This window comes from Azolla caroliniana, unplaced genomic scaffold, assembly GCF_043228905.1.
Source record: "Azolla caroliniana isolate FFs.n. ecotype wild unplaced genomic scaffold, voAzoCaro1.0.p SCAF_22, whole genome shotgun sequence".
NCBI classification, from domain to species: domain Eukaryota; kingdom Viridiplantae; phylum Streptophyta; class Polypodiopsida; order Salviniales; family Salviniaceae; genus Azolla; species Azolla caroliniana.
The window spans coordinates 8,649,213-8,673,887 of NW_028230457.1; the positions used below are offsets into that span (position 1 = coordinate 8,649,213).

Sequence of the window (24,675 nt, forward strand, 5' to 3'; positions counted from 1 at the left end):
TTGTTAATCTATTCTATCCCAACCACTCATTTTAATATTAATTAAAAATCCCCATTTATAGATTATTAGCACTAATAAAGTTACATTTGAACAAGTCATTCTTGCACACAAATTTTTTGAAATGTCCTTTTTGAGGATTGCATAGAAGAGGGGTTATGATAATTAAGCTTTCAAAATTTAGGCATTTTGTAACAATGAGATTATTAAGGGGATGCTATTGAAAAACATATTATCTAACTGTTTGCGTCATATCGCATTTCAATGAGCATGTTGTTATTAAAAATTTGAAGCATGGGACAACATGTGACTTTAAATTGAAATATAAATGTCATTGATGAAATGTGGAATTCTTGTAAAAAATATGGTAAAGTACTAGATGATTAATCATTCTAAAAGAGTGTGCATAGCTTGCACTATACTTAAAGATACATTTTATACATGTAACTCTCAAAGAGCATTTCATTTTATATCGATGTCCTCTGTTTCACACTCACATTGTTTACAAAACTCTGGATTCAAAAACTTAGCCACAAATGTCCAAAGTTTGTATACATCTGCAAAAGTAGTAAATAAACCTACAGTTGACGTAACCACTCTAAGCTTGGGTGAGGTTTTATTATACATTGATTCACTAATGCTCAATTTCCGTTCAAGATGACCTTCTAACTCTAACCAAGATGCCTCATCAATGTGAGTAAGCATTCTAGTTCCAATTGAAATATTATGTGTCTTAGCCAACTTCTGCACTAGCCCTGGTGCTATTAAAGTTTCACATTGATCAAATAAATTGAATGCAATAGAAGCACCTCTATCATATTTCAACTTTGGACCATATATTTTTACCAATGGTTTGTAGGACTTACTTGATACAAGATGTTGAAGCTTGAGCATTGAATTTACAAGCCAATTGATCAAAAACATCATCCTATCATTGATTCTATTCAAACCAAGTGCATCTGCATGGTTAAGTCCTCTACAATATATTTTTGGTTCCTTCCTATAAACCTCAGATACATCGTCCAATACATGACTTTGCTCTTCCTCGTTGTATGATTCATCTTCATCATATAAAGATGATGAGAAATCTAATTCATCATCATAGTTTGATGATGAACCCTCACTCCGATTGTGAGTAAACGATGCATTCCTTTTAAATAGAGGTTGAGAGAAGGCGTCCAACCCTCCCAAAGTTACATTATTCAACGACCTTCCATAATTACGAATGTCATTCTTGTATTCATGACTACGAGATGCCATAAGTGTGGTCCTCTCATGGATTCTCTTTCGAGGATTATGAATAGGCATCAAATCTAACTCATGCCTCGAAGACTCCATATCAGTCAATACACTCTCTTTCGAAGATGTCTCACCAAGTTCAAATGTTGATAAATGTGTGGACTGCAAATTATGATAATCATATAATTGATTATCACTACCCTCAACACTATCTTTGTATAAATTGTGCACCAATTCAGTTGCATTGATATCCTTTGTTCGATTCCCACTATTTCCGAGAGGTACGTTGCACTCATTGAGGTCTTGGGAAATAAGTTGTCCATCTTGGGATGGGGAGAGATGCATCACCCTTATGGTACATTCATCCTCCGAAGGATATTCATTTTCTCGTGTTTGACAGATCCGTCCCGAGAACGTCGCTACTACTTCGGCCGGCCTCATTTGAATTGGATGATGAACAAGATTCTCTTTTTCCATAATAGCATCAGACATATCATCATCATTCATAATGTTATTGAGGGGTGCAACAAGCCTTACAATATTATTATCCCAATTATTTTTGCCCCTAGATGAAGAAGAACAATTAGTAGATAATATACCTATGGATGAGTTCTTGACAAAGAGGCAACAAAACCCAGTCGGATCTGAGCCAAACGATTTATAAAAGGACGTGACGATGAAGTCAGGTGTGAAAAGAGAAATCCCAAGGGCATCCATATCCTTGGGGCCAAGAGCCGAGGCATCTAAGAGCACGTGCCAACCATTCTCTTGCGCGAATGACATCCATTGGTATGAATACTTGGAACCCGAGGCTTGAGATTGAACCGGGAAAACGAACAACCCTTTCTCTTCTGATAGTATGGATTCAGTGTGTGGCGAGCAAAGCATGAAGGACGGGAAAGAGAACGTTGCATGGAGTGTCTTGGACACTCCTTTCCTTATTGCAATCTCCTCTAGGACACCTACAGACGCGCTCTCGTAATCAAACATTGTGAACAGACAAGTGTGCTCGACGTCAAACGGGTACGACTCTCCTATTAACTCGAAACACGAGGTTTTGCGAGGTGCGAACACCATACTGTATTCGCTCTCGTGGATATTAAGGAACCGGAAGACACGCATCCGTATGTCGGTCTCGACGGTTCCTTCCGCAGGGTCGGTGTTGAGATTCATTCGGGTCAGGGCGTCACGGAGGTTAGTCGGACATTGGGCTCCGGCGACCGAGTCCCAGTGTGAAAGCAAAAATGAAGAGGAGGTGGAATCCAGCTCTTGTTGCAGGTGAGTGAAGAGGCCAAACCCACTATAATCCAAGCATACATTATTGCCACTGCTTTTGTTGTTGCAGGATTGGCCTCCCAGAGCATCATCACTATGAAATTGCCCACTTACTTCTTCTTCTTCTTCTTCTTCATTAGATCTTGTGTTGAATTCCTCTTGTCGGAGCTCGTCGATTAGCCGAGTGTGGAGATAGGCTGGATACAGGGTTGTGAAGCTATGGAACTCCTCTTCCTCACATGGGATAGAATGAGGGTTAGTGATGATGTAGGAGGTTATTGCATTAGAGTTTCCAATTTCTCCATTGAAGCTCAGTAATGGGTCTATAATATGATCTCTTCTCGTTCTTCTTCTTCTTCTTCTTCTTCTTCTGCTGCTGCTCCTGCTTCTTCCTCTTAGCTTTGTGCATGAATTGAATTTCAGAATAAATGATCTTATGAACGCTAATGGAGAGAAGAAACCCATCTTCTTCTTCTTCTTCTTCTTCTTCCTTCTTCTTCTTCTTCCTTCTTCTCCTCTTTTGGATAAAGGCTAAAGCTACATTAGTACAAATACATACATACATACATACATACATACATACATACATACATACACACACACACACACATACATACATACATACATACATACACACACACACACATACATACATACACACATAGGAAAGTGCATTCATACATACGTACTATGCATACCATACATGTGCTTCATATGTACATCTTTTGTGCACACCTCTCCTCTTTAACCCCTAATACCAAGGTCCTACACAACAATATGTGTGTGGATGATCCACTACTCGTATATTTGAATGGTGCTTGCTTGCTCCATTAGGAGTGCCCTCCACAACCCTCGTGAATTGGGGGGACTACATGAATAGTGCACTCTCATTCTATGTTGGCATTGGGAATGAGTTGACACACTCTCTTTCTCCTATCAGCGAATACCAATACAGACATGTCACGACGCATAACCATGACTTGTGAAAATGTCCACATACTAAGACAAAAACCGAAGGAATGACATGATGTATATCTTGGGACAAGAACCAAAATATTGAAAGCATTGCTTTGATTCGTGATGTTATGATGAGTTAAAGCTTTCTCTTAAAAGCCAAACTTACTAGTTATAGATAGGTGGAAACTTATCAACAATGTTCTACAAACCTAAAATGCCTTAAGTGCCTAAAATAATCATAAATTTCCATACTTGTGTATTCAAACATAAGATGTCGCTATGAGGGGATAGGTTTCATATCATCCATGCATTTGATACCCTCATTTTCCTTTTCTCAACTATAGTAGTCCCCCAACTCTATAAAATCTACACTCCTAAGCCTAAAGATGTAGTCCACTATTTGGCATATCATAGCTAAGAAACTTTTTTTTTCCCAAAAACTTATTGTTAAGCCTATTCTTCAAGCTGAAATAATAGTTATCCGTTTGGTTTTGCTGAAAACAACTTGATGTAGTTGAACGTTTTAATAAGAGGCATAGAATAGATGTAAATTGTCTTGTTGTGACCCTTTACATTGACTACTTGCACTCTACAAAGTTTGAATGAGTTTTGTGAGGATGGTTTATCAATTGTCATATCTATCAATCCTTCCATTGAGATGCAAATGAGTTATAGTTGTATGCAATTAGAATGATAAAGTCATTAGTATGCAACAAGTTTCAAGTGGGCCTTATTAAAATGGTCAAGTTTGTCCTTTTTCCAACGCATTTGTAGCAATGGCATGGTCAGGACCACCCAAATTTCCTCCACAAATCTTATTTCAAGGTATATTAATTTATCTTATGCTATTTTCTTCTATGTGCCCTCAGAGGTCGACGATTTCTTTTGTCTTTACACGTTATTCATTTGTCAACGGTTTCTAATGAAAAAACATTTTCATGTCATGTCACTAAGAATCTATCGAAATAAACAAATCATATATGTCTTGTAAACCTCGTAAAGAAATGTTCTCCAATATTATTTCAATGCTTTTTTACATGTGTTCTACTTGTTCTCCATGCTAGAAGTTGGATCTTTCTCCTTTTTCTAGTGCACACGCTACCTTTATAACATATACAGTAATGATACAATGCTTTCCCTTATAAGAACTTGCAAAAAAAAAGACTATGGTCTGGAAGGTCTGACAAATTTGTAGAACTCTTTATCTTGGAACAATGACAAAAAGGCACATCAACATGGGGCCTTCGTGCTTTGCTCATTTTTGGCTATTGTACAATTTGTGGATGCAAAAACATAAACAATGACAAATGAAAGGAGAAGATCATGACACCTTCATTCTCTTTTCACATTGCATATGATATAATTTCTATCCATGATTTTATAAAAGACATCATAGCAAACATTTAAAAATTCTCTAACGATTTTGCTTTCGTTTTCAAACTAATACACAAGAATATCATGTTTTCAGTAATTGAGAACGCAATACCATTTCAATTTACAAAGCATAGATACCATTATGCCCATTCCTTTGTCTAATGAGATCTTGATTACAATGAATGAACTAATTGTGATATTATGTGAATCCCATTTATATGGAGTGAAGAAACATACTCATCAATGATGTGATTAATGACTATTCCCATCAAATGATGTGTTTCCCAAACCTTGAATCACTATTAATGTGCAACGATTTTGTCGGAATGTATCCTTGAATATACATGTCATTCTAACAAAGAAATCAAATATTTACCTTATCCAATGGTTTGTAAATATTTGGAATTATTTTATCCTCAATATAGGAACATTTAATAATAATGCTTAAAGAAATGCACTATCGAAGCATTAGCACAATCTCTTTGAAAACGTTTTTACAAAGCTTATTGTTGAGCATAAGAAACATTTATGCCTCTTTAATAGAATTATAGATCAACAAGTTATTGTAAATCTTATGCTTCAATATGAGAATTACTTTTGTTTTTTATGTAAATAAGGTGGCTTCTTTCTTTCTATGCTGATTGAAGGGCCGACTCAAATGGATTGTTTTTTCCACTTTATATCTTATAAAATTATTCATAATGCATAAGTGACATTGCACCAATATATCATGTTATGCATATAATAACTTGTTGCTAGTTAACAATTGAACTCCTTGAATTTATGTGTCCCCAACTTTTAGAGTATCGTGAACCAAAACCATCACGTATGAAATGACACCACTATTCAAAAGATATCCATGATGTTGAAAATTCTTGGAAATGATAAATTCATGAATGAAAAAATACATTATGACCAATCATGAAATCCGTTTGTGTGAATAATGATCTCATGAGTAACATTTGGTGAACAAGAAATAGCAAACGTTTAAGTTTTGATTTGTAAGTTATGTCTCATATCCTTAGATATAATCAAATTAAAGTTTCACATATGAGTTGAAATCTTTTGCCTTTTACCACTCTGAACATTCAAAAAGGTCTTCTATGGCACACCACTTAACAAATGTTGGGAGGAAAGGACACACTCACTTGAGACTCTCTCATATCTCTCTATGCTTTTACACTCATCTCTACGTAAACCACTAATAATAATAAAAATGTGAAGGTTCTTCCATGTTAAGTGTTCCTTTGCTTAAGATATAGAATTGTCGCGCTATGTAAAAAAAGAAAGAAATTTGTGGGGTATAAGGTAGAAAAGGTTGCTCGTGAAAATATGAGATGTTTCGACATACTGCTTATGTCATTTTATCAATGTAACATGAAGATTGATAGTCATGCATTTGAAACATTGTTATCGAATATCAAATGGGAAGTATGGGGTTTTTTTGTCAAAATAAACTCCTTCCATTAGTTAAATTTTTTTACAGATGAAAGTGTTATATACAAATACTTGTAGGGATGCGATAGTTCCATCTGATGTGGATGCCCACTGACTCAAGATAGGGTGGGGTTTTAAGTATGACACGAATTTGCATGTGGGTAGGGTAATATCTTTATGGAGGTTTTTATTGCCAATAATCCCTCATGCAATATGTCATTTGGAATCTTTTATTGCTTTTGTCACATCTTCCACTAATTTTTCTACGATTCATCCAAACTTATTTGACTTATATACATATTTTTTTATAGGTGATTACAAATAGTTATGCAACAAGTTTCAATGCCCTATCTACTATTGCGAGTTTGGAGCATCAATGGTTGAAGTCATGCCATTATTATCATTCTCTAGATTTGTCACTTTATAAAATTATGGGGTTAGTTATTGTTCATATTCTCATGCACATTCCAAAACTCTCTCAACTCTTAGTTACATGAATGCAAAAACATAAGTAACTACAACTAGGTGTAATTGCATGTTTTTTTTTGTCGTTAATGAATGGATTATTCTTGTCCCACACTTTTTAGCAAAGCCTTATGGAGGCTCTTCAAGCACCAACGATTTATGATTAAACATAAGTAACTACAACTAGGTGTAATTGCATGTTTTTTTTTGTCGTTAATGAATGGATTATTCTTGTCCCACACTTTTTAGCAAAGCCTTGAAACTTACTAATACAATGTAAGATGATGTAGATCGCATTCAATTATTCCATTTCACATATTATTAGCCTACGAATCCATTTAAATCATCGATTTCACCCATTTTAAAACATCACCTTCTTTTCATCGAGAAATATTCATTTCTTAACTTTGTTGAATTCAATTTGGAACACTAGCATGGATGACTGAATGAAATGGACTTCACAACATTATAGAGACATTTTACCATTTATGTAATTGTTAATAGATGTTTTCAATTACTCACTTTTGGTTAAAATTAACAACATGCTCATGGCTCGAAAATTAACAACTTGTAGCAAATAAAAAACTAAAATCCCTTTATATGGATTTCACGACATTATAGTCACATTATACCCTTTATGCCATTATTAGTTGGACTACAAAGTCGAAGCACATGCTCCAAGTAGACCATACACTCAAAGTATGACATGTATCACTGTGATTCCAAAATGTCAAAAAGGAAAAGCTCCTTGAAACAAGATGTTTAAGCTCTACCCTAACCCACTTCTTGAAGGTAAAAGAAACTAGAGGTTAGTGATAAAATTCAAACCTTGAACAATCCCAAGTATAGAGCCTAAACACGTAGTCTACTAGCACCCAAAGGTCAAACATGCAAAACATAGGGCCATCTAGCCCATAAAAATGTCTGTTTCCCTAACACCAAGGGAACAAGATGAAGTAGTATTGGTACCTCTCCTTGACAATGGTAGTAGTAACTTTACCTTAATTAGCAAACTAGTATCATAATTGATAGGACATGAGATGCCTAGGGCAACATAAAACCTTTCAGATAGAAAGTTCAAGCATATGAGCTTCTTCCAATTGTAAATGCATGTCACAGCCTTTAAGCTCAAGTTCAACAATAATTTTCTAGTTTTATTAGCCACTTCCAAGGATGTAGTAGAGAGCACTAGTCATGGACTATATAGAGAAAAGAAGAAGAGGGAACAACATGATATGGGTATAAAGTATTATGATTCAAACTAATGATTGTTAAGCCCTTGTCGTATGATACATGACATGCAATTGAAGAAAAAGTGGGGAATACATGATGGGTATAAAGTATTATGGATTGAACTAATGATTGTTTAGCCAATTGATGGATATAAACCATGCATTATGTACAATAATGAGCAACTTGAATGTGTGGAAAGCTTGAAATATCTTGATCTTAAGTTCCTTCAAATCGTAGATTACTGCTTTCTACTTAAAGGACGGAAAGATAGCATATTATACATTTGAGAACACATGCAATCATACGTCCTTTAAAAATACCTTTTTGACACTTTGGTGACACGGATGCTTCTCTATGGGGTGGAAGTATGGCATGGTAGCATCCCTAAATCTACTTAGAAAGGGTTTGAAAATGTCCAAAAGCATTTCCTTCCAAAGTTTCTCAAAGTCAAGAAAGAAACGCCATACACCCTCCTACTTATTGAGATGGGATTGCTTCCCATTGAGATCATGGGCATGTGACGGGTTGTCGAATACATGCGTAAGGTTCAAAAAGAACTCTCACATCGACTTCCTCGAATCGCATGGGAAGCAAGAAAAAATATGTAAAAGGTGCACAAAAGCAAAAGTTAGTTTTCAGTTGGAAACAAGATATGGAAAAATGGTTTGGAAGATAAGATGTTACACACTTGCTTCACTAGATTCCTCTATAAATGAGGCGTTTTGCAATGTTAATGTATCATGACATTGGAAAATTATGGAGGCTCACACTTTACACATTATGCTACATATATTGCACCTAACTACAAAACGATATTCTTCGTGGAACGGGGAAACTATAAATATCGATACATGCCAAATCCTGTTGTTTGACATCTGAACCATTGCTTCCATGTGACTAAGCTCACACACATTGCAATGTAAGACAAAGCATTTGGGCACAAGAGATGAGTGTGGTCGACTATGCACATTAGCAGAACAAGTTTGGGAGTCAGAGTATCACATTTTGATACAATGATTTGCCTTTGATCACATTTGACTATGTTTCCTACACATTTTTAATAAAATCCAATCCTTGCACAAATTTCTCTCACAATCCCAAATTGCACTCTCGATTACAACATTCATTGGTAAATTTCTTGAGCATCGAGCGTTGCTACTCACTTTCACGTGAATACATGAAATATAATATTTTAGTCCGATAGTTCATATTTGACCTCCAAAGATGATAATAGAATCTGTCTGTCTGTCTGTCTGTCTCTCACGTGTAAGTGTCCAACCTATGTCGAGATAAAGGCGGAATACCAAGACATATTAGGACCCTCTCCCACCCTCTCCAAACTATTAGATACCCTGGATATAAAGAGACTAGGTAGGTATATCTTAGAGTCAAAACAACATAAGGAGAATAAGCTACAGGGTGGAAGCACGCTACGGTGTACCAGAAAAATACTGTTTTTGGCCACAAAAAATGTCAGTCCTTTTGATACTGTTAGTACTAAATAATTGAGAAAAAAAATCAAAGAAAAAAAAATCGATTTTGGGGAGTGGGGTGAGTGTAGTACAAGTGTCATTTAAGACAAGGAGTGGGGGGAACACGTGAGGAGATGTTCTTTCCATTTTGAGGACTATTTTCCCCTCACGTCGTTTTTGGCGCTTCCCCTCAAACCAACTCCTCTTACTCCTCTTCCTCTATCCCTCTGAGCTCTTCATCTCAGACATCCATGTCAGGTTTCTGGTTTTCCTCCAATGTAAGATGTTTGTTAGGGTTTAGGGAGCATATCTCAGACATCCATGTCAGGTTTCTGGTTTTGGGTTGAGGATTTCTTGTTTTGTTAGGGTTTTTGTTTTAGGGTTTGAGTTGAGGATGAGAGACTGTTCTGAGGCCTCTTATAACAGCCAATAGTGACTTCTTCGAGAACAATTTTCTTGCTTCTTCCACCGATTGTAGTTTATCTTCCACCGAATCGAGGCGGCATATCACATAGATTCAAGGTTCCCTCCACCATTGGATGTTCCTTCCACCAAATCAAGGCGGCATATCACACAAATTCAAGGCTCCCTCCACCATTGGAGGTTCATTCCACCAAATCGAGGTGACATATCACACAGATTTAACGCTCCCTCCACCATTGGAGGTTCCTTCCACCAAATCGAGGCGGAATATCACACAAATTCAAGGCTCCTTCCACCAAATCGAGGCGGCATATCACACAGATTCAACGCTCCCTCCACCATTGGAGGTTCCTTTCCAGTACTAAATTTTAGAACTATTTTTTCATTTTCAGCACTAAATTTTTTCATTTTTAGAAATTTGTGAATAAAGAAATGCTAATTGTCATCTTTGATCCGTAATTCTAATGTCCGAAATGAATTATTTCTCACTTTGCAGGCCGCATTTAAAAACATTTGATTGTGATTTCTTAGTGTAGTCTATATAACATTAACTACTCTTGCAAGACACTTAATTTTTTTGGATAAATCTAGTGACCAAATGGGGATCCCCAACGAGAGTGAGTTGTCAAGTAACTCATGTATATCTGAAAGGACCAAGAGACGAGTGGTTCTTCACAAAGTCCGTAGAGTGTTACACCATCAACGTTTGAATGAAGACATGGGGAGAATAAAATTTAGGGACCAATGTGTTTCAAAAGAGATTGTAGAGTCTATGAAGTCATCCCTAGACTTAGTGAAAGGTGTAGAGAGCATAGACAAACTTGCTGCAAAGAGGGCAACCCTACACATGGTTGTGAAGGGTGCGAGAGAAAAAAAATATAGTGATACTAAAGTTGCCTTAGCCCTAGGTATTCAAAGAAGGAACTTGAGGAAACATCGCCAAAATATACACTCAAGCCAATTCAAGTGGCTGGGGTTGGGACGTAGACGACGATGCGATGCCTTATCTTAAGAGATTATTGAGAAAGTGGATTCATTTTGGGCAAAAAATACGTGTGTCTCACCAAAAAAGAAGGACGTGTGTAGACAACGAATAAGTCAGGGTAAGCACCAGATTTACCCTAGACACTTCTTGGAGATGACAGAGGTATTCCATTTTTTTATATCAATTCACATTCCATAAAGTTTTGTTTTGACCAAGTGTATATTAATGTTTGCTATATATATTGGTTGATGTAGGCTGAATTGTACATGAACTTTAAAGACCAACATCCAAGCTTGACTGTTGGATTCCGCAAGTTCCAAGGTTTGAAACCATATTATGTTAAAAAATTAAATGAGAGGAATACATGTTGTTATGTGTGCCACCTGAAGATGGACATGTTAAGGCTTGGAGTGAATGCAATGCGTACTGATTCTAAGGGTATACACGGGCAATTATGTGTCTGCACTTGTGAGGTTTGTAGACCGAATGGGGAGGATAATAGGTGTAATGCACGAAACATGACTTATGCATCCGTTTCTCAGTTATGGAGGTCTTGTGTTTGTGAAAAAGAACCATCATGCGAGCATAGTTCTAGCCATACGTCCCATTCGTGTTATACTCAAACGCCAATATTCGTATCATACTCATACGTGAAAAGGCTCCAAGTATGATTGAAATCCATATGCGGTACATAGATATATACATATGGTGTACATAGTGTGTGTGTGTGAGAGAGAGAGAGAGAGAGAGAGATAGAGAGAGAGAGAGAGAGAGAGAGAGAGAGAGAGAGAGGAGCTATGGGTTTTGTCTGTGAGGGAGTGTGTAATATGTATATTAGATATCTAGATTTTGTAGAGATAGAAGATATGTCAATTCTCGTGTGAGAGAGAGAGAGAGAGTGTGTGTGAGAGACGTCACTTCTATAATCTATTCACAAAGAATTATGAATATCAAAAATTAAAAAAACCCAAAAAAAGTCAAAAAAATAAACGCCAAACGAATATCGCGTATCATATGCGTACGTTTGCAAACGTTCGCGTACGTCCAGTAAATTGGACGTACACGAATATTAGGAACTATGCATGTGAGTGGCATCGTCGTACATGTCTTTTAAGAACATGTAAGGTTTGTCCGCTACCATTATTTTGTAGGCAGGAGCTTGATTTGGGAAACAATCATGTTATGGAAATATTTAGAGTATGTGACTGAAAATATTGGCCAAGGACTTGTAACTAAGCGTATCAAGGAAGTATATAAGGAGACATGTGTTGCTACCCTTGTCTCAGAATTTAAGAAACAACTTGGGGAGTTCATTCCACATAACATCCGGAGTTATTGGCAAAATTCACAGTTCAAGGAATGTATTAATAACTTACCAACGGGTGTCATCATATCCGTTATTGACTTTGCAGAAAACTATACATTTAAAGTTCAAAATGAGGTTCAATCAATGCATTGGTACAATGATCAATGTACAATACTTGTACATATTTGCTATTGGAGACAAGATGGTGAGTTACATAAGAAATCAATATTTTACATTTCAGATGATAAAAAGCATGATACACTATTTGTTCAACATTGTTTTAAGCTTCACCATGTAGATTTATTGTCTCTAGGGTTTAGCTTTAACCGTCATTGGGTTTGGTCTGATGGTGCTGCCTCGCAGTTTAAGGCGGCACGATCATTCTACTTTATTGCCAGGTAATTTTTAATCCATATGTTTAGTACTTATAATGCATTGTCTAAGGAAGTAAGTCTTGTGTTAGTGCATGCATACTAATTATGTTTGTAACTATTCAAACATAGTACTATTCAAATGGATGCATGCATACTAATTATGTTTGTAACTATGTTAAGTGTTCTTGATTGATCACATAGTACCATCTTGTCACGTGGATCTGTGTTTATTATCTTTTAATCCATGTGAAGTGTTCTCCATAGACACATTGTACTGTGTTGTGTGTTGTATCTGTACTGAATTAGTATTTATTGAAGGATGTAAAGTACTCGTCTTGTACTCATAGTATTGGCCATTCTTAAGAGTTTGTACTAAGTATCTTTTAGTCCATGTTGAGTGCTCTCCATGGACACATTGTATTGTATTGTGTGTTGTATCTGTACTAAATCAGTATTTATTGAAGGATGTAAAGTACTCATCTTGTACTCATAGTCGTCTTGTACTCATAGTATTGTCTGTCCTTAAGAGTTAGTACTAATTATCTTTTAATCCATGTTGAGTGTTCTCCATGGACACATTGTATTGTACTGTGTGTTGTATCTGTACTAAATCAGTATTTATTGAAGGATGTAAAGTACATGTCTTGTACTCAGTACTATCCTATATTGAAGAGTTTGTACTAATTATCTTTTAATCCATGTTGAGTGATCTCCATGGACACACTATATTGTACTGTGTTGTATCTGGACTAAATCAATATTTATTGAATGATGTAAAGTACATGTCTTGTACTCATAGTACTGTCCTATATTGAAGAGTTTGTACTAATTATCTTTTAATCCATGTTGTGTTCTCCATGGACACATTGTATTGTACTGTGTGTTTTATTTGTACTAAATCAATATTAATGGATGTAACGTACTCGTCGTTAGCAACATAGTACTGTCCAATATTGAAGAGTTTGTACTAATTATCTTTTAGGTACTCCCCCTCAAGCTTGGCAAGTCAAGGATTGTCAATCCAAGGTCTGACATGAATTCTTGAAGCTTGTCAGCTCCTAGGGCCTTCGTGAAGATGTCGACCGTTTGAATATTTGTATTGATGTGTTGAAGGTCGACATCTCTGGCTTGAACACGCTCCCGAATGAAGTGATAGTGCACTTCGATATGCTTCGTGCATGCATGGAACACCGGGTTCCAAGCCAGATAAATACTGCTCATGTTGTCGCAGTAAAGGGGAGTCGGATCCTTGATGGGAACGCCTAGATCCTTCAAAATCCTCTTGAGCCATACGACTTCACACACAGCTACAGCTGCGCCCTTGTATTCTGCCTCCGTACTCGAAAGAGCGACGGTAGGCTGCTTCTTGCTACTCCATGAAATCGCTCCGTTGCTGATGGAGAAGACAAATCCGGAGGTCGATCGTCGATCGTCTTTGTAGCCAGCCCAATCCACGTCTGTGCACCCTTCGAGTCATATTGGTGTGGCCGATGCGTAGAGAACGCCGTAATCCATTGTGCCGCTCACGTATCGTAATACTCGCTTAGCGCAATCCAAGTGAGTGTTGCATGGTTTTTGCATGAATTGGCTGAGGAGTCCGACTAGATAGGTAAGGTCGGGTCGAGTGATTGTGAGGTAGATGAGGCTTCCAATCAGTTGACGATAATTGAGTCGGATTGCACTCGTTTGTGCCGGAGTCGGCATCTAGTTTGAGGTTTCTATCGAGAGGCGTAGCGATCGATTTGCACTCCGTCATCCCGAACTTGTATAACAGGTTGAGAATGTAGTGCCGTTGAGAGATCATAATGCCGGACGGAATCCGAATTACTTCGATGCCAAGGAAGTAATGGAGCTCCTTCAAGTCTGTCATCTCGAATTTTCCGGAGAGGAGGGACTTGACTTTGTTGATGTTGACTAGAGTTTCACCTCCAATGACCAGATCATCCACGTATAGGATGATGACAATTAAACTTCTAGAGTCATGTCGTACGTAGAGGGAGTTGTCGGATTTTGACATTCGAAAGCCGATTTGCTGAAGATAGTGCGTAATCTTTGAATGCCAAGCACGTGGTGCTTGCTTAAGGCCGTAGAGTGGCTTCTTGAGTTGGTATACGACTTTTGGATGAATGCGCGATTCGAAGCCGGGTGGTTGTACCATGTAGACCTCCTCGTCTAATTCGCCTTGGAGAAAGGCGTTCTTGACGTCCATTTGGTGGAGGTGCCACCCTTTTGTTGCTACAAGTGCGATCACGGTCTGCATCGTCGTCATCTTTGCCACCGGGGCAAAGGTCTCTTCATAGTCGATGCCATGCGTCTGAGCGTATCCTTTCGCTACGAGTCAAGCTTTGTAGCGGTTTACGGAGTCATCGGCGTTATACTTCACCTTGTAGATCTATCTGCAACCGATTGCCTTCTTGTGCGGTGAGTGGGGAACAAGATCCCATGTCTCGTTCTTGCGTAATGCACGCATCTCCTCGTTCATGGCTTTGATCCATCGCGAGTCCTTCATGGCTTCGGAAAAGGTTTCCGGCTCTCGTACTGTTGCTACCTTCATCATAAAGGCGTAATGGTATGCCATATAATCGTTGTAGCCGAATTGGCTTACGTGCTTCTTTTCACGGGTGGATCGGCGGAGCTTCTCATTTGCGGATACTACGGTGTTCTCTGCTCCATTTGTCCAGATCTCAAGGCCGTCGAACTCACTATCGAGGGAGTGAGTTGATTCGTTGCCATCGAAGTGATCGTCTTCATACTCCGGCATTTTTGCCTTCCCTTTGTCCATCTTTGGACTCGGCCGAGATGTGCTTTGATCGCACAGTGGCTCTTGTGGCCCACTAAGCCTTGTCGTAATTGGGCTTTCTTCAAACATGCGCGTGAGTCGATCTTCGGCTTCTATCTCTATTTCGGTGGAATCCGGGTCGAGCGGAATCGAAGTCGAAGTTGTCTCTGGTGTGTACCAGGATGCGGACTCATCGAAAGCGACGTCTCGACTTACGTGAGATTTTCGAGTTGAGGGGTTGTAGCACTTGTACCCCTTTTGCTCCAGTGAGTATCCTACGAGGATACATTTCTCCGACTTCGGGTCTAGGTTCTCATCGGGGATGTGCACGTACGCAATGGAGCCAAATATCCGAACATGCAATAGGTTTGGCTTCTATCCGAAGAACTTCTCATGCGGAGTAAGTTCGTGCACACCTGATGTTGTACACCGATTCATGAGATAGACGGCGGTGTTAGCTGCTTCTGCCCAATACGATTTCGGCATGTGCTTTTAGTTAAGCATAGCCCGTGCCACTTCGAGGATGTGCCGATTCTTGCGTTCGGCCACTCTGTTTTGTTGCGGTGTATGTCGACACGAAAACTCTCGCCGTATTCCTTCTTTTCGTAGAAACGCCGAAAATTCATCGGAGAAGTACTCCTCCATCCGACCAAAGACATCGTACATGTCGGCCCATGGCTTTCTCGACATCAGTCTTGAATTTTTGGATGTGTCCAAACACTTCGCTCTTTTGCCGCATCGGGTAGATCCAAGTGTGTAGAGAACTCGTCGATGAAGGTCACGTAGTATCGGCTTCCGCCAAATGTCGCCGTCTGAGCCGGACCCCATACATCGGAATGAATTACGTCGAGTACGCCTTTGCTCACATTCCACTCCTTCGGAAATGGGTGCCGATGTTGCTTGACAAATTGGCAAGCGGCACACACGCCTTCAATCTCTTTCTCCGCGAGTGTCGAGAGCCCGATGACGACTCCATTCGATTGCATTGCCTTGAGCTTTTGCAGATTTATATGGCCAATCCGCTTGTGCCATAACTCTATGTTGGAATCGGCTTTCACGTTGTCGTGGAGAAAACCGTCCCTAGGTGGAAACCGCGTATAACGTGCGTAAACCGGCCCTTACACGTGGGCACAAGTTTTGTTGTATAGTACGTAGATAGGTACAAGTCGGCTGAGGTGAAATCCTAAGTAGCACGCATTCAGTAGGGAGAAAATCGAGGCGTATCCTTGTCTGAAAGGACAGGGAATAAACATGATGTAACGGGTGGTAACGGCCTCCCTCCTTGGGCTATAAAAGAGAGGGAGAGGTATTGAAAAAGATATCGTGTTTGTGGAGGACGAAGTGCTGCCAGACTGGAACCGAGCACTTCTCCTCTCCTCTGTCATCTCCATAATCGTTCTATGCAGGTTTCGGGAGGCTGACTCAGCTCTGTGGGACGCCCGAGTGCTCTCGGCAGAGCCTTGATCTCGCGTTCTGTGTGTGTGTGCGTGCGCGCAGGCGTCGGAGCCCATCACTCACCGACTTGCCGGTTGTAACACCTTGATTTATATATACATAAACATTCGTTCTGTCTCCATCTCGCGTTCTGTAGCTAGTTGCAATTCCTGTGATTCTATGGGTCTGTGCGCGGGTGAATTACATCGTTAGTTTCCTTCCCCTCCCCTCATTCGGTTATTTCTCGGTCCAATGCCCCGGTGGTCCCACCTCGTTCTCCACACACGCGCGTAACAACGCGACATATTTGGTGAACCCGACGTGAACAGGTGGCAAAGGAATAGAAAGATGAGAGGGTCGGATCTTGCAGAAGCCATGGCTTCGGCTGTGGATCAGATAGTGAGTGTGCGCGAAGGCACAGGCGCCCTCAATAGGGCTATTGAAGCGGTCGTTGGTTTGGTGGGAAGGATGCCACAAGCTATTTGGAGGCCTACCGAGCCGAAATGGTGATGAGGGACATCCCGGAGGACAGACGACTGGCCAGATTCCCTTGGGTGGCGATGCCGGGCATCCATGCGGAGGTGCTTGAGGTACGGGCTGAGAGTCGGACCTGGGAAGTGTTTGATGGTTGGCTCCTTGAAAAATACGGGGTTGATGACGCGCTTCGGCTGTCGAAGTGGGACTTCATGGAATGGGTGGAGACCCCCGAAAAGGGGAGAAACGTGTCGGTGCTCCTTTGGGAGTTTGAAGAACGCTTCGCACGACTTTCAGCGCTAGACCAGACCGTGCTGGACACGAGTCGTGTCCTATTGTTCGTTAAATCGGTGGACGCAAGGGACTGGGAGCAAGTGGGCTTCCTGCTGGAGACCGATGACGGCCTAACAACCGACTGGGCTGTGGTCAAGAGAGTCTGCGGCCGTTTTGACAAACGGCGTGAGTGGGTCGATAAAGGCTTGACGGGGGCGGGTTCTGTTGCGACAAGGAAGGTCGAGGTACCCCCACCAGCGCGAAGGGAAGAGACCCGAGACTAGCTCGAGACCAGCTCGACTTCGACCGGCATGGTCAAAGGCTCGTCTGGAGGAGCGGTTCTGGAGGAGCTGACTCAGATGGTGAGGGACCTCCAGATCGCGCAAGCACGGAGGGACGACGATGAACAAGTCCGTGACCGAAGGCCTCCGGCTGGGAGCCGGTGCTTGTGGTGCAACGCGGTCGGCCACGCCTGAAAGGACTGCGGGGACTTCGCTGAAGCGATAAGATCTAACGTGGTGCACCTATGGAACGGTTGGGTGCACGCTAGCGAGACCCGAAGGGCCCTGGATCTGAATGTCAGACGAGGGGGTATGAAACGGCTGATGGAAGAAGCGGCGGCTCGTCACGCGGAGACCATCCACTACTCGGCGTCGATTGGAATCCGGGTCGGAAGCGATGAAGACCAAAAGACGAAGGAAGCCAGATTCTGGCCGGTGATGTTGGAAGGCCTCGCCGGCGTAAGGCTGAAGAAAGAGGAAGCAAACCGCGTGGAAAGACGGGTCCGGGAGGTAACCGGGTGGAGTGACCCGGGCGAAGAGAAGACGGGCTTCGTGGAAGCTGTGTGCCAGAACTACGAGGTTCTGGTGGAAGACAAGTGAGTGGGAAAGACCGGGGGGGCCGGACACTCACAACGGTATGAGATCCAGTTCGGGCCAAAGCAGAGTGATGTCTGTGCATCCGGTGCACCGGACAAGGCCAAGAAGGTCGGTTATCGGTTGAGCACGGAGATCGAAAGGACCACGGACCTACGAAAGGCCTTGGAGTAACGGATCCTCGACAACAAAGTGGAGTTGTCGTTGAGGGAAGTGCTTGGTATCGCGAAGAAGGAGTTCCACGACTCCATCGTAGACTTGGTGAAGCGGAAAAGGCTTTCAACAGAGCTGGAGCCAGAGAAGCCGATGGAGGTGGGAACGACGTACCTAGAAGACATGATCTGGAGGATGAATTTGCGGAAAGCCACTACTTGAGGCTACATTGGGCTAGGGCCACTACGGAGACCCCTGTTCGGATCGGGGACGTCCAGGAGTCGATGGTGGCGTTGGTAGACCACGGTTCGGAGATCAACTTGATGTCCATGGACTTCTACAAGAAGGGAAAGTGGCCGATGAACACCAAGCACGGGTGGAAGATACAGGCAGCAATGCGCGCCACGAAGGAGCTACATGGAGCCTGCCCGAATGTACGAGTGAAAATCGGCGATGTTGAGATCAACCAACACTTCTTCGTGCAGGAGACGTCCTCGCATCCGGTGATACTCGGAGAACCGTACATCACGGTGGCGCGCATGGAGACAAAGGTCTTGGACAACGGTTTGGCATATGCACGAGTCAAGAGCCAGGATGGGCGTCACTCGGTCCAGTTCCTGACGGTGCGACCAAACCATGAGCGTAACAACGAGACCCTCGGTGCCGAAAACCGAGGGGATTTTTAGAGAGGGCTATCAAGGCGTGGGGCCGCGATAGTCCAGACACCCCGAAAAAACCCCATAGATGTACTATAGGCGAAAAGACTTGTACCATAGGTAGAAAATTTTGGTTCTCCGATAGCGGAGGTTATACGATAGCCGGTGTAGTTGGCCGGGAAAAGAAGCGGGCGGAGGAGCGACTTCGGGCATGGGGAGTCCTCGGCCCTGAAGAGGAAATCAACGAAGCCGTGGAGGCGGTCTCTTTCGACGACACCTTGGGGAAGTTACGAGAGCTGTTCGAAGAAGGCCTTAATGAGGACCGCACGATTACGGTATGTTCGGAAAAGATGTACGAAGTCATCGCCGACTTCGGTAGTGGACTCGAGTCGGGTTGGTCGGCCCAAGTGGATACGAAGTACAAGACTGTGGACCGGAAGGTGAGGCCAGTCGCGGCACCCTTGTCGGAGGACAACGAGTTACGGGTAAAGGGGGTCGCGTCGGAACCAAGTTTACGAGATCCGGCCAGCATGGGACACACGTTCACCGACATAACACTACGGGAGCTCAAGATCGGTGGGGGTAGTTTTCTACTGCCGACAAAAGAGGACCGGTTTCGGAGAATGCTCAGGAGGCACGGGAAGGCTTTCGAATTCTCACCGGAGGAGATCGGGTGCGTAGACCCGAAAGTTGTGGAACCAATGGTGATCTTCACGGTACCGCATGTGCCGTGGAATCTCAAACCGATTCCGGTACCCAGAGCTCACATCCCGAAGTTGATGGAGCTGCTGAAACAGAAGGTGGTGATGGGCATCCTCGAACCATCGAGTGGCCCATATTCAAATCGGTGGTTTACCGTGCCGAAGAAGAACGGCACACTGCGCTTCATACAGGACTTGCAACCAATCAACAAGGTGACCATTCGAAACATAGGTATCGGACCGACCATCGATGAGTTCGCAGGGAGGTCGATCTACTCAGTTATGGACCTATACTCAGGGTACGATCAGTTCCACCTAGCCGTAGAAAGCAGGGATGTCACAACGATGCGGACCCCTCTTAGCCTAGTTCGGATGTGTACCCTGCCACAAGGAGAAATGAATTCGGTGGCGCACATGGTGAATGAGATGAACAAGGTGTTGAGGGACTGCATCCCGGACATCACCATGCCGTTTCTGGACGACATCCTGATCAAAGGGAGTCTGGTGGAAGACAAGGACAAGTCGGTTGGGCCCGACGGTTGCCGGAGGTTCGTGACGGATCACATCCGCGACTGCGAGAAGGTGCTACAAAGACTCGAGAGCGCGTTGTCGCGTTGTTACGCGCGTGTGTGTAGAAAGAGGCGGGACCACAGGGGGCCTTGAACCGAGGAGCGAGAGAGAGAGAGAGAGAGAGAGAGAGAAGAGGAGAGGAGAGGAGATTTGCAGATACGCAAAAGGGAGAAGGAAAGAGAAAGAAACGGCACACTTAATTACAGTAACAGTCGATTACAATATCAAGAGATTACAAACTCTGACGATTACAACTGGCAAGGCGGCGATGGACCCGACACGGGGATCCTAGTCACGCACACAGATAGAACACACTGGACCCCAAAAAAAAAGAAGCGTAGAAGGGAGAGCCTCTGCTGGTAGCGCACGGGCTACCCTCGAAGGAGAGGCGTCGAACTCCCAGCACCCACAGAGAATGACGATCCGAGGAGGAGAGAGAGCTCGACACTCGGTCCTGCAACCCTTCTTCCTCCCTAACGTGCGATCCCTTTTCTTCCTTCTCTCCCTCCTTAAATAGTTCGCAAAAAGGGGGTGCCCCTTTCTCCCTAGTCAAAACCGCTTTATTCCATGTCCCTTTCGATAGAGATACGCACAATCCCTAATAAATGTATACTACCTAGTATTTACATCAACCGATCCAATTATGAATCATGTTCAAAACATCAATTCACACATCCACCCATGTAAGAGCCGGTTCATGCATCCTTTTCTCTAATTCCGCCTATAGCCGGTTTTCTTCACGACATCCAAGCCCACCAAACTGCGCATCCACCGGCATGGCCTAGAGACGGGTAGATACCAAAGAAAACCGGCCTCACTTGTCGCTCTCCGATTCTCCCCCGGGCCCGAACCGATCGTCGTCGTCGTTCTCGCTCGCCGGCTCCGGCTCGTCTTCGAACCGCTTCTTGAACGCTTTGATCCGCTTCCCGGCCACCGGTACTACTAACCGTGTGCCGTCGAGTTCCACGAGGTGGTACATCCCGTTGTCGTTCGCGCTCGTCACCGTGTAGGGCCCGAACCATCTCCTAGCGAACTTTCGCACCGCCTTGTGCTGATTGTCGAGGTTGTTGTCGTATACCAAGACCCAGTCGCCTTCCTCGATCTTCTTTAGTCGCAACCGGTGTGTCCGGTTGAACAGGGTCTTGTTCCGCTCCCTTGCCGCCCACAACTTTTCCTTCGCCCGTTTCACGTCCTCCGGCCTCCGCTCGAGTTGCCGAATCCGCGCCGCCAGCAACTCCTCCCGGCTCATCTCGTCCTTCCAATCTACCGCCGACCATGAAGAAATCGTCCGTTCCACCGGCATGATCGGCTTCTGTCTGTACATCAGCTCTGCCGATATAAACCTTGTCACTGAGCTGTGTGTAGTTCGGTCCGCCCATAGTGCGTAAGGAAGGAGCCGCAACCAATTCCTGACCAACCCTCCGCATGCATGCACCAACGCCTTTACGATCGGCCCGTGCCCACGTTCTACCTTCTCGTTGGCCTTCGGATTGTATGCCGTAGTGAGGGAGAGTTTGACCCCTAGCCGGTCGAACAGCTCCTCAGCTTCCCGCGCATCTAGCTCTCCCCGGTCCACCGCGATCCTCCCGACGCACCCGTACCGACACACTACCTCTTCGATCAGGAACCGGCATAGCGTCGCGGTTTTCTTGTTTTGCAGTGCACGGCCTTCCACCTGGTTCGTTAAGTCTTCCCGCGCAAGCACCAGGTATCGCATCTGTCCTACTCCCATCGGCATCGTCACCAAGTCCACCATCCACTTGAAATGGACCGCAGGCGGGTAAGTCGGGTGTAGCTCGTCCCGATGTCGGACTACGGAGTGCATTTGACAGCTTTCGCAAGTCGTTACGAACCGATGCACGTCCTGGTATAGCCTCGGCCACCAGTACTTCTCCTTCAGCTTCTCGAACGTGGCCCACGTTCCGCGGTGCCCGGCCCAGGAACTCTCGTGAAATGCCGCCAGTAGTTCCTCCTGTTCTTCTTTCTTTGCCACCACTCGGAGCGGGATGCCGTTTCTTTTCTTTGGGTGCCTCCATATGCACCCGTCCCGTAGGAAGAATCGGTACGCCTTCTTCCATACCCGGCTCGCCTCTTCTCTCGTCCACGTTGCGTCCGGCATCATCGCCCGTAGGAATCTCTCGATTTGGATCCACTCCCCGTCGTACCTGCTTTCATCAAATTCGTTAAGCGTCGGAGTGTCCCCTTTCCTCGTCGTCACATTAGTTGACTCGATGAAGTCCTCGCCGACTTCTTCGTCATCCGAAACCATGCCATCTTCGTCGTTTAACCTCGTTCTCGAAAGCATGTCGTCCATGGCGTTATCCTTTCCGGAGATGTGCCATATCTCCGGGTTCAGGGACTTAATGTATGTGTTGAGAATCAAGCTCAACTTGGTCTAGTGTGTGAACTCACCTTGAGAGTGAAGAGACACCTCAACGGTCAAGAGTCACCATTATGTCACCACTTTGTATTCTAGCATTTAGTATGAGTCATAGAATCATATTCTATGACACATAACTTATGAGCTTTCACATTCCCCATGCTCCATGAGCCTAGTAGTTAATGAAGAGAGAGGGTGACTACATAAAGCACCCTCCTCCCACCTTGTAAAATGTTGGGTCTTTCTCCTTTGCTAATAGAACTTTATCTTGCGTATTCTTTGTGTATTACTCCTTGTCTCTCTCATTCTCTCTCTCTCTCTCTCTCATACACACACAGTTCACACCTATTTCCGCTTCACAAGAATCCATCTCTTGATTTTTTACATGGTATTAGAGCAATTTGGTAGCTCGATCTAGCCCATTCGCCTCATCGTGATCATGTGTTGTGCTCTACGCCGACGACCAAGAACCGGCTCATAGCTATCATAGCTTTGCTACATAGCTCGCATTCGAAGAGAGAAGAAGAAGAAGAAGAATCGATATAATGAATACTCAAATGGGGAGTGCTCTCCCTACCGAGAAGTTGGATCGAAACAACTTCGCATCTTGGGAGTACAAGATGCACCAATACCTTGTCGGACAAGGCTATTGGAGCTACATCAAAGGAGCGCATGAAGACCGACCCGCCGAAGTGGCTCACGGATACGCAACATGGGAGCAAGCCGCAAGCCGTGTGATGTATTGCTTGGCTACATGTGTTCATGATCACATGCTCGGTTACATTCGAGAAGCCAAGACGCCGAAGGAAGCATGGGAAAATCTACGAAAGATTTTCGCCGCCAACACGACCGCGAGGAAGCTTCAACTCCGCCAAGAGTTGAACAACATTCAACAAAGGGACATGTCCATCACGACATACACCTTGAAGATCAAGGAGCTTTGCGACTCGCTCGGCTCAATAAGCATAAGTATAGATGATGATGAGATGGTGCAAATATGCCTCGGCGGCCTCGCACCACGGTTCGGCGCGATGAGAACCGCCGTTCTAGCACGGGAGAAATCTCCCTCCTTCTTCGAGCTCCAATCAATGCTATTGGTCGAAGAAAACCATGTGCGTACAAGGAGCTATGAGTCGGAAGGCCACATGCTCTACACGCACTCTAATGGAGGAAGAGGACGTGGACGGGCGAGAGGCCGATTCGGCCATGGACAAGGCAGACGAGGTCCGACCTACGACAACAACTCCCAATTTCGGCCGCAAAACGGAGGCCAAGGAGAAACCTTCGCAAGAAGGGGGAGCTTCCGCTTTGGCCTGAGCCGTCAAAACGCAACCCAATGCGAATATTGCGGAAAGCTCGGCCACCACGAAGAAGAGTGCCGAAAGAAGATGCGTGAATCGGCTTCCACAAGCCGACAACTCACGAATTACGCGCACAATTCCGACTACGAAGAGTATAGCGGAATGTATGGGCACAACTCCGACTACGAGGATCATGGCGGAATGTACGCATACAACTCTGACCGTGGCGGAATGTTCATGATGAAACATAGAGCAAACTCTATGTCGGCCTCTACCTCAACTAGTGCCCTCAATCCGGAGGACGTATGGTTTGTTGACTCCGGAGCCTCAAACCATATGACATCCCACAAAGAATGGTTTCTCGAACTTCGAGAGCCGGAGCGACGTGGTTATGTCGAAACTGGAGATGACACTACGCACCTGATTAGGCACATCGGCAATGTTCTATTCGGCGAAAGAGGTAAGCAAACATATATGAAAAATGTCTTGCATGTTCCCACCATCACAAAGAATTTGGTCTCGGTCGGCCAAATGGTTGAGCA

The 24,675-nt window shown here is 43.6% G+C and overlaps 1 protein-coding gene across 1 annotated transcript; it reads right to left on the reverse strand.

Moving 5' to 3' along the window:
• Positions 1 to 328: 328 nt before the first annotated feature.
• Positions 329 to 3,037, reverse strand: LOC147849923 (uncharacterized). The gene has a single exon (XM_087337091.1). It carries the CDS (start codon positions 2,974 to 2,976, stop codon positions 460 to 462), a length of 2,517 nt encoding a protein of 838 aa, XP_087193217.1. The 5' UTR covers positions 2,977 to 3,037; the 3' UTR covers positions 329 to 459.
• Between the last annotated feature and the right edge of the window lie 21,638 nt (positions 3,038 to 24,675).